This window comes from Lissotriton helveticus, chromosome 4_1, assembly GCF_964261635.1.
Source record: "Lissotriton helveticus chromosome 4_1, aLisHel1.1, whole genome shotgun sequence".
Taxonomy (NCBI): domain Eukaryota; kingdom Metazoa; phylum Chordata; class Amphibia; order Caudata; family Salamandridae; genus Lissotriton; species Lissotriton helveticus.
The window spans coordinates 1407584337-1407597777 of NC_136063.1; the positions used below are offsets into that span (position 1 = coordinate 1407584337).

A 13441-nucleotide genomic window follows, 5' to 3' on the forward strand; every position below is an offset into this window, starting at 1 on the left:
CCCCTTCTATAAAGCACCGAAGTAATACAGGTAGTTGTCTCATTTAGTGATAGCTGGAACACAACTCACGTAAAGGACTGGGTACACGCTCCTTCCTGAATGGTTGCCACAGGCTATTTAATTGACCCGTACTTTAAATTGAAGTTTTTTGTAACGCATCAGAAGTGTCACTATGCAGCTTGAATTTGCAAGCAATATGCCTGTGCAAATTGCTAACAGGGTGGAAGTACAAAAGTGTCTAGTGCCTCACGTGCCAATTTAGTCGCCCTTCATATTTTTCACTTTGGTTAAAACCGGGCAGAGTTTGAGGCTCGAAAATAATCTAAGAATGTATCATTTAAAGAGAATGAACAGTTTAGAGAAACAGAACTGTTCTCTTTACCTAGTCCTGCATTCCTAACAATCGCCGAAAGTAGGCCTCAATTCATGTATTTTTGTTTGATGTGACCTAAGTTTTTGCACTGGCACATCATTCACTGAATGGCCAAGCACAACAATCAATTCAGTGAGAGACTTGTGCAGTTTAAAGTGCTGCGGCGTACAGATGTCGCTTTCAGAGGTTTTGCACAAAATAGGATCCCAAAAATATATATACGATCTGTGCATTCTTTATTTTATATATCTTAATTCTTAACGCAGGCCCTCGATGAGATTGTCGATAAAGCATGACGATGCAACACTAGCACGTCTAATATTTCACGCGTATACCCTTCCTTGCATGTAATGCACTGACTTAAAACACCAATTAAATCCCTGGATGCATGGTTTCAGATAGTTTAACGTTTCCATGGCAGAGAAGGGACTCTACGTGACTGTTCTGTACAGGTAAAAGGTATTCATTTGCCTCTGGGGTTATCTAATCTGGTCAGCTTAGGTTTTTTTTGTGCATATGTAAAAAGGGGAAACATTAAGGTTTCTGTTGTGCACAGTTTGAAGGCTTTATTTTAACGTGAAATATGTCGTCCTCTTGCAGATAACTTTCCACAATTGGCCTATCAGAAACGCTTCATTGAACGCAAATACAAAAACGAATTAAAAGAAATCCGAGGAGTGGCTGAGGAAAAGGGTCGCAAAGGCAACAAAAGGAAAAGAGGCGAACCGAGGAAAAGGGCCGAACAAAGGAAAAAGGGCGAAAAGAGGAAAAGGGACAATAAAAAGGGAGAAACGGACAATCGAAATACAAAAAATGTGACTGTAACCCCGCGAGCGGGAAGATGAAACATGGCGCGGAGGAAGCGCCACTTTGACGTGCCTAAGTCGTTTGACTTCATCCCTTGAGATATGAAATACTTGTTTGTATGCTGCCAGAGAAGGAAACGCACCACATGAACTGTAGCACAAATCATGTACATTTTCTGCCACAAGGAACATTTTATTTGACTCGGTCTTAAAATGTAAAGTGTTTATCAAGTGTTTTTAAAGCTCTTAAGTTAAAGTTTTTGTATTTGTGTTTTTGTAAGGGCATTTGTCCGTTAGGGTTTGTTTTTGAGCGCAATAAATTATATTTCAGAATCTTTATTATAAAACACATGTGGTGGGCTGATTCGTTTTTTGTGATAATCATTCGATCAGTTTCACCTATTATTGCTGATTACTCTTTCTGTTCTCAGTATTTTAATCTGGCCAGTTCTGGCATGTACGAAACACCCAATGAATTGGTTGACAATGCTGTAAGGGTTCCCGTAGAAAACTAAAGAAACAGATCAGATCAGGGTGACCAAACAAGATACCAAATCTCGGTTAGAAAATGTGTGTAGAGGTGTATGAAATGAAAAAAACAGAAATTAACTCGGCAAAAATGCTAGTCAGTTGTGCTTAGTAAACAAATGTGGGACATCGTAAGTCTGAGAGACTCACTTGTGTGATGCCGTTTTTTCTCTGTGTTTTTGTATATGTTCTGCCCTTTACTGGCCCTCAGGTTTTTTTTTAAGGTGATGAGGATTTCACATATTAAATAAGCAAGGCCACAGAAATCACGGTATTCTGTGGACCTCCGTGTTTCCACATAATTATAGATTTTCCAGATAATCCATAATTTGTGGCATAATCTGCAGGTTTTAACAAAAAACAGATTTTTGTGTCTAGTTTAGACAGTCAAAAGTTTGTAAAAGCCTGGCAACATCATTGTGCGGTGGAAAGCACTTTGCAGAGTTGGACTGCTCATCTTTCCTTTCTTGTTGCCTTACTTGGGTTTTAAATTGGGACTAAGCAAGTGAAATGTTTGTCCAGACTGTTTATATGTGTAAAAATGACTAAATAATACCATCACAAAATGTACCGCATTATGCCGCAGAATTTGCCTTTTCTTATGGCATAATTTAGTCAATTCCTGCTGCATAATAATTATGCAAATTAGCCGTAATTACATCAGCACAGTCTGGTTCGTCGCCGTGTATTGTAAGGTCCAGCCTGAGGAGTTCTTTGGAAGATAACGTCCTTACAAGCGTAAAGTCTATTAAAACTAGGTAACGTAACAGTCATAGGAAATGCAGTAATTATGAAGTTTTATAAGTTACAGGGCCAAGCGACCTGGGATGTGCGTGGCCGCAAAAGCAAACGAGGCAGCGTCCCTTTTAAATCAAGCCGTGAGGTGGAAATGTGAGGCCGGTCAGCCAAGCAACAAGTCGGTCTACAGTATTCCAGTGTCTATACTCCTTAATCTGTAGAATAGTGGGTCCTCTTAAAGTAATAGTAATGTATACACACAACATCCAGACTTACTGACTGGATGATATTGGCTAGTCAATGGGACACCAAGCATTGTGAGCCCTTTGATGGAATTCCAGGTAGAGAATGTGTGCAGCATAGAGTAGATTCTGGGATGCTAAAAGCTGCAGTATTGGGCAGGCATTGTAAGATGGTCCTATCACATTCCAACAGTATGGTATGGCGCAAAACGACTGTTTTGAAAAGAAATGGGCGAAAAACCTGAATAAGTACTGGTAGGCTGGTTCTCAAGTGCATTGCACGCTGCACCCAAGCCTCATTGTGGTAGGAGGCTTTGAGTCCAAAAGGCTTTTGTCAGAAGACATATGGGAGGACATCCAGTCTACTGCTGCCACTTCGCTCTTACGGACAAAAGTCTTCTCTTTGCGGTTTTGAAGATGCTGCACACAAGTAACAAACTGCGCAAACATAACATTCTCCTGGACTGCACTGAATCGTTTTTGTGAAAGGTAAGTGCATCTTAATACTGGCATTTAGTCTGTTTCTATGTGCTCCCAATTCTAAGGTCGTGTATTGTTAATTGATTTTCAAGCCTGTGTCGGGCTAGGAATCCATATATTCTTTTATGTTCCAATCAGGAAGGGCGTTTGATAGTCCATGAACACATCCATGACGACATTGACCGTCTCATCCTGTAAAGCTCTCAGCCATTGAGCATAACTGTTCCGGTGCACTCCAACATTTTTCCACTTTGTTGTTGTTTGATAATTTTTAGGTTTACTTCATCAGTTATTTTTTCCCCACAAACTCAGAAGCATAATGTCCCTTAGCTTACAATTGTTTCTCTCTGAGATTAGATTTTGAGAAGTTTTCTTCTTATAGGAATTACATGCTTTAGGGACAGTTTTTCTAATGTTCTGGGATGACCTGCTCTTAGTTGAGCCTCTATTATTTTATAATTTGGATTCAAATGACTGTCCGTATACAGGGGTAAAATCGGAATTCGAAAAAACTTAAAATTAAGGCAGAAACAAAATGTCTATTGGTCTACACCACCTTGAAGTATCCATATGTGAGATTATATTTGTCTACACCACCATGACGTAATAATGAGTTTGATTGAATGTCTACACCTCATGATTTTCCGTGTGTGTGAGATTCTATTTGTTTACATCACCATGATTTTTTTTTAAACTACAGATTTTATTGGGTTTTCAAACAATTACAGCATACATTAATTTCCATCAACGTTATGCATGTACCTTCGGGCACACTCTAATCTTAATACTAAGAAACTTCCCCCCTCCCTCCCTTGAGTTGCAGTCGATTCTAAATGAATGTTTCGTCAGGCATTGCGCTCACGCTGTGGACCTTGCCTTGATTCTAGGTGTTAAAGTACACATGTCGCTATAATGGCATCTTCTAGTCAAACAGTCCCGGGTCTGCCAATTCACCCCTTCCACCCCCCCCCCTCTTCTAGGTCTGGTGCCACCGGCTGCGGGTATTCCGCTCCACTGGATCTCTGCTCATTAGCCTCGTTTCTCTAAGTAAGAGTCTTCCTTCCGCCAGCCCTTTTTTCAAATTCCTTTTTCCATGTTCCCCCCTCGGTCCCTCTGGAGTTTTCCAGTTCCTCGCTATCTCCCATTTGGCCAGGATGTATCGAAGTCTTGAAATTTCCCTGTCATTTTGTTTTTGGGCGTGTGTGGGAACCACCCTATCAGGTAGTGGTCTGTGGTTTGCGGCAGCTCCTTGTCTATTGCGTCGCCTATTGTGCGTCTTACCTCCTCCCAAAATGTTTGCAAGGTAGGGCAGTCCCAAAACATGTGCAGAATGTGGGCTTCTCTCTCCCCGCACCTAGGGCATACTACTGAGACTACTCCAAAGTACCGCCTTATTCAGGACGGGGTAATATATGCTCTGTGGAGCATGTAGTAGTTTATTAGTTTGAACCGTGCGTTTTGGGATGCCTTCGTAGTTCTTTCCACTATCATATCCCAGTCTTTCTCCAGGATCTGTCTTTCCAGGTCCTCCTCTCATTGCACTCGCAAGCTGGCTAATGGTCTTTGTATGTATTGCTTGATCACCTTGTAAAGGCAGGAAACTGTTTTGATCGCGCCTTGAGTGTGACTGACCAGCATCCCGCGAGCGCACTGGGTTCTGCACTGCCCGTGCCCCAGTGCTTCCTTATCCTCCCGTGAGAGCTCTATGCTTTAGGAACTGGCCTCTGGGTAAGTCCTATTCGGATCGGAGCTCTTCTAAAGGGAGCAGTTCTGAGTCCTGGTAAAGGTCCCCCATCACTTTCAGACCTGCCTCTTCGCAATCCTTCAGCACCGCCCAGTGTTCCCCTGTGGGAGGCAGCAAAGCAGAGCTATGGGTAGGTTCGGAGAATGGGGTATTCTGGCACCCACTCGCCTCAGATACTGAGCCCAAATATGCGTCACCACCCTAGTTTCTGCTGTGTCTCCAGACGAGTTCCTCTGTACCCTCAGTAGTATTTTCACAAGCGTTGGGCGGTCAGCGCAAAGGGGCACCGCTCTCTATTCGGGTTCCTTCCGGCCGCCAGTCACTGGATCAGCCAGTACAGTTGAGCTGCTATGTAATATCCTCCGAAGCCCGGGCCTGCTAAACCTCCCTCAGCCATGGCGCTGCAACGTGGTCAGTGCTACCCTCCTGCGTCCCGTACCCAAAGGAAGGATACAAGTGTTGAATCAAGGTCCCTACATGCTGCTACGCTATTAAAGTCTCCCGCCACTATGGGGGTGCCAGTCAGATATGGTGCCAAGCAGTGATTCAGTTGAGCAAAGAAGGTTGACTGCTCTGCATTGGGGGCATAAACATTCTCAATATTTAGTTCGCTACCCTCTAATCGTCCCCGAACCGCTACATAGCGGCTCTCCGGGTCTACCAGCGAGTCCCTAAGTTGAAATGGGACCCCTGCTTGTAACCATATCAACACGCCCCTTGCATCGGCCAAGTATGTGGTGTGATAGGTTTGGCTTCTCCAGTGCCTCATCCATCAATGCAGCCCCCTCCTTTTGCGTGAGGTGCATCTCCTGCAGTAAAGCTTTCTGGATCCCCACCGCCAGAGGTAGGAGAGCACTTTATATCTCTTCACCATAGTGTGCATACCCCTGATGTTCCAAGTCATGCATTTGTACTTCTGTGTCAGCCATATGCTAGTGTCCCCATTTCCTCCCTGACCCAGATCTCTGCTGCTAGCATGCATTTCTCAACAGCTAGTGGCTTCAATTGCATACAGTGCAACTGAAGGTGCCACCCCCTTAGACCAATAAACAAATCCCCCAACTCCCACTCCCCAGGACAAGTAGGTAAACGCCTCTCATCCAAACTAGAACAATATGTCCGCAAGTGACTGCTTGCAGTTCGATCAGTCAAATAGAGGGGTTGGGGCGATCCGCCACTCCTCCAATCCCCCCCCCAGCCGCCACCCAGCTTAGGAACCACAGGAGACCCTGCAGTGTCCTCCCTATGGGAACCCCAATACCTTGTCTTTGGGTCAAGTGCTTCATGTGTCCCTCTGAATCCCTTTTAGGCTAGTGCCGCCCAGCGGGTTCTAGATGATGCCGTCCGCTGTCTGTGGTGTTACATCTGGGAGCACCACTCTCAATGCTTCCGACTTACTAGACCCCTGTTCAGAGCCAGATTCTACCACTGCATCAGTGTCCTCAGGGGGCACATGGTCCTTCTCCTTCCCGCTCATCAGCGCCACCACCTTCATCGCTTTCCAGTGCTCCAATTGTGTATTGTCTTGTGTGGGGGCCAAGGCCCCTCTTATGACCTGCTGGTTGTGAGAACGTCTCTCTCGCCTTCTTCTTTGCTCAGGATCTCATGGTGGTCCTGCTCCCTTCTGTCTCTCCAGCCATTCCTAGGCCTCCTGTGGGGTTCAGAAAAATTCCGTTCCACCCGGTGCAGGCATCCGCAGCCGAGCTGGGTAAAGCATTGTATATTGTAGCATACTTCGCATAGGTTTTGCTTCGAGCTCTGGAAAGAGCTCCGTTGCTTCTGTACTTCTCTGGAGAAGTCCAGAAAAATGTGCACTGTTTTATTGTTCACTTTTAGGTCTCCTGCTTGGTGTGCTTGGGTTAAGATGTGGTCTCTGTCATTATAGTGAAGTAGTTTCGCTACTACCAACCGGGGTGGAGCTCCTAGTATAGGCGGTCTAGCTGGTATATGGTGGGCTCACTCCAGCACGCAGAACCCTGATAGCCCCTCAGGCGCCACTTCGGTACGTCGCCATTTTTCAAAATAGTCCACCATGCTGGGGCCCTCTACCTTTTTGGGCTGAACGACTATGCGAAGATTTTTCCTGCGTAATCTGTTTTCAGTGTCTTCTGCTCAGAATTCCAGTGTGCGCACTGCTCAAGGGTTGCCAATTGTTCTTTCATTGTCGCTATGTCCGACAGCTGGTGTTCGTTCGCTGATGCTAGCTCCGATAAGCGCTTGTGGTCCTCTGAGGATGCCCAGGTCTTTACTCAGTTAATCTATTTTGCCTTCCAGCCGCTCACTTGAGGAGGTAATGGCCTGTAGTATGTCTTGAGGCTTCAGGTCTGTCGGGCGCTCCGTTTGAGATTGGGACTTTTCCCTGCCCTCTGTCACTTTCTCTGCCTGGGCCCCTTCTTTGTCTTTCTTTTTCAGTGCTTTCCTCATATTTCCCCTCCACATCTGCGCTGCCCCTATGCTCATGCGTCTTCTTTCCTGGGTGTTTGATTCTCAGAGCCTTGGCGTCTCCTATTATTGCAGCTCAGTTGTTGTTTCCAGTATTTACACCCTGCGGTTCGCTCGGGCCCAGTCAGGTCCGTGCCTGTACTATTTTCTCGCTCCTCAGCCCAGGTCTCTGCGCAGGGGCCCACAGCTGTTGTCATGGTCTGCAATCCAGTCCCCTCGGCACTCCACATGCAGCCTGTGCTCTGTCTGGCGCTAGCCCCTGTGTATCCCTCAGAAATTCTTACCCCTTCTATCCCCTTTGGTGATGGCCGGCTAGACAGGGGCTCGCTGGCAGGGGGCAGAGTGATACTGCCACTCTCCGTGAGCCTTGTTGATTATCACCGCCTAGGTGTCTGCCTTTAGGGACCCTTCAGTAGCGGGGCTCAGCTTCTTAGTTAACACGTGCTGCGCCTTCTCCTTTCTGTCTCTTTCTCAAAGTCCAAGTTTCGGGTGCATACCCAGTCATCTCCTAGGGCTGCACCTTGCCTGAGTCAGTTCCTGCTGTGATTGTCCCTGCACATTGGGCCACTTTACGTTGGTGGGCAACTCTGTTTCCTCTGCCAGCCCCAGCACCCTGTTACAGGCCGGGCAACTCACCACAGTTCTGGGGCCTAAAAGTCTGTCGCCGTGCCTGGCCTTTGCTTCACTGTCTTTTCTGCTCGATCTCCAGGTGGGCTGCTTTGTCCTTTCCGATATTCTTGGGCTGTGGTGGGGTAGCCGCGGAGGCCCCCTTCTGTCTCCTTTCTTCCGCCAGTTCCATGGTCTTCCTTGGCCTTAGTGCCTCCTCCATGCCCTCCTGTGTTTCAGCGCTCTTGTATGTTGCGTCTGACCTGATTCTTGCTCTCAGGCCGTCCTCGTGGTTTAACCTTGTAGCGTAATAGGACCCAGTGGCCCACCGTCTCAGGCCTCCATCGTTTTCCCTCACTGCATTCCCCAGTCATGATGCATCTCGCCTCCACAGCAGCCCTGCTGCCTGCCTCAGGAGGGGTCGTCCAAGGCACCTTGTAGGCCCCACCGCAGCTCCTGCCGTTCTGTTGCCTCTCTCCGCAGCACTCTCTGGTACGGAGGGGGGTGTCGCTGCTCAGAGGGCAGCCTCCCCATGCAGTGTGATGTATCCCAGGGGCTCGCCGCTTCAGGTCTTTGTCATGTCCCTTCGAAGGACTGCGGCAGCTACAGTGCACCCCGCCCCTGGATTGGCCTTACTGTCTTTGTCAGGAGAGGTTCTCTGGGGTGTCTCGCAGACCCCCCGCCCCCCCCCCGGCGGCTCCATACACGTCGGTACTATGCTCCCCAGCGGTCTCCAGCAGGGTGGGGGCTCAATGTATGGACCACAGCAGTGGGTGCATCTCTTTTTAACCAAGCGCCTCACCATTGCCCTCGCTCCTACAGGTTTTACTGCGGAGTTTGCTGTTACTGTTAGGCGGGTGCTGCCATTTTGGGAGCTTCACATTCGCTGCTTCGGTTCCGCCGCTCGGCCATCAATACCTGCCAGGGGAGATGTTTTCACCATCTGCAGCACGGTTGCATTCCACTCTACGCATCCACAGGAGTTCCCTGTGAGGTTTTTTCTGCGTCCGGTACCTCAGGAAGGAGTTGGATGCCAGCCGGCCAACCGGAGCTCACGAGCTGTGCTGCTCACTCCATCAGCGTCAGGCCATGCCCCCCGTTTACATCACCATGATAAATCAGTTACTGAGATTTAATTGGTTACACCACCGTGCTGCATTAGTTAGCGAGATTACTAAGACTTTCACCCAAGTTTAAGACAAGATGGAGCTAGTGTAGTGTTGGCAACTTTCCACAAACTAAACTTTTAGGTGCCTTATAAGTGCAAGTGAGCTTCCTCTCTGTAAGGACTTTTATTTAAAAAACTGATTTCTGCTTCCACAAAGTATAGCAGGAAGGAAAGAGTGAGTTGGAAGAACTTGAAAAAGACATAAATGTGAATACCATTAATAGAGGGTATTCCTCTAAGATTAAATATCTCACTGGTGGTTTTGCTTGGAAAACACAACTACTTCCTTTGTTTGAGGTGTGACGATTGAAAACCTTAGTGTGCAGTAGTTAGGCATATACATCACTGTTTTGGATATCTGATAGAGACTTCTGGCTGCAGAATTATCCTTAGAATTTTCCCCAAAAAATATCCCTTAGAAATATCCTTCGAATTATCCCCAGGTGTCAGACTGGATCTAGAAATTGTGAGCAGTAGCCCTGCGCACCAGTAGATGGTAGTGTTCTGCTTTGCGTTGCGTCGTCTGCGCACCAGTCAGAACAGATCCAGAGTGTGATACACCCTGAGAATTTTTGGCTGACCTTTTTTGACTTTTTGTCAGTCTTTTGAGATTTTTCTCCTGGTGTGGCAGGATGTCAACTAGGAAGGCTAGCTTCAAGGCCTGCCGTACCTGTCACCAACAGATAAAAGTGACTGTCCAGCACCTTGTTCCTGCTTTAAGCCCTTCGGCGCCTGTTACCGTCAGATGTGGGTGACGGGACCAGCACCTTGTTTGCCTCTGGTGCCTTGTATGCGACCAGAAATTAACTACCTGCATTGACTGCCACACCATGCTTCCCAAAGCCTCAAAGGAGCCCTTCCTCAAGTTCTTTTCCATCTGTCCGACGGAAGAGATGCTGTGAAGTTCACTTTGCGATGTGGGCTGGACATGACTGAGAGGAGCATTTTCTTTGTTGGCCTTACAGCGCCGCGCCTGGCTGAGAACTGGCTTTTCCGGGGATCTTCAAGCATGGCTTGATTGCTCCCATCTCTTTAAAGATGAGGCAGACTCTGCGCTGGAGTGCTTCAAGAATAGCAGGGCTACAGACCTTCTGTGGGCCTTTCCATGGCCCCTTACCCCTAGTCCACCTATTTCGGCCATGAAAGGAGCTTTAAGCAGCATCTTTATCACCCCAGCCACCACAGGGTGCAAGGTTCCCAGCCTCTCCATGGCCAAGGATGCGGTAACCACAGTGTGTTGGGCAGCCATAAGTCGGACCAGTCCACTACTCCCCGGCAGCCGCAGCCCCAAAGCCCCTTTAGTTTGCCCTCTTCCCATCATGGGCTCCCAGTTGGAGGCAGGAAACTTTATGTTCTGCTCAACTTGAGGTCTCTGACATCAGACCGCTGAGTTCTTCATATTGTCCGGAAGGGCTACTCCCTCCCCTTCGTGCCTACTCCTCAACCCATGCCACCCATTTACAACACTCTGACAGAAGACCATCTCTGCTTGCTCTGCCAGGAAGTGATAACTCTCTCTCAACTCTCTTGCCAACACCAGACGAAGGTCGTGGTTGTTATTCCCGTTACTTTATGGTGCCCAAGAAAGACTTTGTCCTATCCTAAACCTGAACCCTCTCAATTTCTTCCTCAAGAAGGGGAAGTTTAAAATGCTCCTGCTCGCTCAAGTCCTGTCTGCCCTGGACCCATGAGACTGAATGGTAGCATTGGACTTGCAGGACGCATACTTTTACATTCGGATCCTGCCTGCAGTTCTCGTGGACCATGAGCACTTTCAGTTTGCTGTGCTTGCTTTTGGCCTTAGCGGTGCCCCTCAGGTGTTCACCAAGGTGATGGCTGTGGTTGCAGCTTGTCTGCAGAGATCGGGATGCTAGTCTTCCCCCTATCTCGATGACTGGCTGTTGTAGGAGGGCTCGCCACATGCTGTCATCTACCACCTCCAGACTACAGCGGACCTCGTGCACTCCCTGGGGTTCACTATCAACGTGCCGTTATCACAACTGCCGCCCTCTCAGATGCTCCCTTTATTCAGAGTTGTTCTGGACATGGAGCAATTTTGGGCCTATCCTCCCGAACTGCAAGTCCAGGATATTCAGGCTATGAAAGCGATGTTTCGGACTCTATCTTGGATTTTGGTGAGACTGACTCTGAGGCCTCCTGCATCCTGCTTGTTGACACATGCCTGCTTGCATATGCAGGGTCTGCATTGACCTCAAGTTCTAGTGGGTGCAGAGTCAGGGAATTACCTCGGCATAGTCCACATCTCGGAGGGAACTGCAAAAGATCTTCAGTGGTGATTAACGAACCGCTATTGGGTCAGGGGCAGACCCCTCTCCCTTCCCCAACCAGATCTAACAGTGGTGACAAATGCATCACTCCTGCGACGGGGCAGCCATCTGGGAGAGGTGGCGATCTGAGTCCATCAAGACTCCTTATCAGCATACTGGAGCTCTTTGCAATGCAGCTGGCATTAAAAGCTCCTCTGCCCTCCATCAGGGGAAGGCTAGTGCAGGTGCTCTCTAGACATTGCTGTGATATCAGGGTGTATCCCTGGTTGTTCTCTGAATGTCAGGGTGGACAAACTCTGCCGAAGATGTTTGGCGGGTCACAAGTGACCTCCATCTGGAGGTGGTGCAAGGTCTCTTTCAGCAATGTGGAGTGCTGAGAACGTGCAATGTCAGCCGTTTTGCATGCTGGAGTTTGTGGGAGCTCTCGCTCAGAGGCGCTTTTCGTTTTCAGCAGAGTTCTGGCCTCCTCTACACCTTTTCCCCCATAACTCTCCATCCCAGAGTTCTCAGGAAGATCAGGAACAACCAGGCCCAAGTCATCCTTTTGGATCCGGACTGGACTCTGAGAGTTTATATCCCGAGCTGTGAGCATAGGCCATCAGACCTCCGATCAGACTGCTTCTTTGAGCTATTCTGTCACAGCAGCAGAGAAGGGTTCTCCACCTGAAGCAGTCGACACTCCGCCTACATGCATGGAGATTGAGCAGTGACAGTTGACAGATTTCGACCTTCCGCCCGGAGTCCGCACTGTTATCTTGGCAACCAGGATTTCTTCCACCAAGAATGTATACACGTTCCGGGTTGGGGCAAGTTTGTAGCATGGTGTGCAGAGAAACAGGTTGACCCTCTTTCTGCTCCCCTCTCTCAGGACCTTCTCTTTATCCTTTCTCTTGCCCAGCAGATCTCTTCTCTGGGCACTCAAACGGGCTATCTTTCTTCCATCTCAGCCTTTCTGCAGTTGCCTGATCAGCGATCCCTCTTCAAATACCCTGTTTTAAATATGTTCTTGTAAGGTTTGCAAAACGTTTCCACCTTTGCTCTTCATTATGCCTCAGAGGGACCTCAATCTCATTACATTTTTTTCTTTCTAAAACATTTTTTATTTATTATAAGAACGTGTCAATACAAGTTTGTGCACCACCTTCAAATCAATTATGGATAGTTACAATTCAATACCCAATATCCCACCCCTGCCCTGCCCCCTCCCTCATTCCAGAGTTTGTCACACATATAACTAGTCCGGCCTGTGCCTCTGCTCAGAGGGGGAGCAACAAATGTCACCTCGATATGCATTCCATTTCTCCCATATTTTATCCCATTTTTTGGGGTAGCCTCGATTCGTGTGGACTGCACGCTCCACAAGCATACACCAATCAACATCCCGTTCCCATTCTGAGATTGTTGGTGGATCTGGAACTCCCCATCTGCGAGCAATGTTACGCTTTGGTATTGTGAAGCTATTAGCTGCCCACAGTTGATCCATACGGTTAAGGTCAGTGGTGTCCCAGATGTTTAGAAGACATATCTTGGGAGATAATGTTAAAGCATTCCCACTCACTTCATTCACAATGTGATTAACTGCATCCAAATAGCTCTGTCTCAATTTACATTCCCAGAGTATGTGGCAAAACTTACCCACCTCCCCGCATCGCCTTCTTCAATCTGCAGAGTTACTACGGCCCATTTTGTAGAATATCGTGCATGTCATATTTTTTTGGGAAAATCTTTTTATTAGCATAGTTTGTAGAGCAGTAACATGCACACATTTTCATATATACGAACTCAGTATAAACCCCGTCGGTACATGCATGCAGTTGCTCAGAGCATATATATAAGCACAGTGTGTTCGATTTTTCATTTTCATTTTCGATGAAGCAGAACAAACTAACAAATCCCGTTCATACCCAAACCGACCCCTCACCGCTAGGAAATCCCACCCGACACTCTCAAACAGGCACATAATCAAAATATCAACAACAAGCGGGTCACTCCCAATGTGTGAAAAGTAGTGTACGTTGAACACACA

At 47.6% G+C, this 13441-nt stretch overlaps 1 protein-coding gene across 2 annotated transcripts in view; it reads left to right on the top strand.

Annotated features, from left to right (window-relative positions):
- DROSHA (drosha ribonuclease III) overlaps window positions 1-1530 on the top strand; it is a 669472-nt gene extending 667942 nt beyond the window's left edge. The window contains exon 32 of one of the 2 annotated variants that reach the window (XM_078687959.1): window positions 974-1530. In XM_078687959.1, coding sequence (XP_078544085.1) covers window positions 974-1218 — 245 coding nt within the window. In that variant the 3' untranslated portion in view covers window positions 1219-1530. The remainder of the gene's footprint in view (window positions 1-973) is intronic. The other variant, XM_078687960.1, reaches the window with a different exon arrangement.
- The last annotated feature ends 11911 nt before the right edge of the window (window positions 1531-13441 follow it).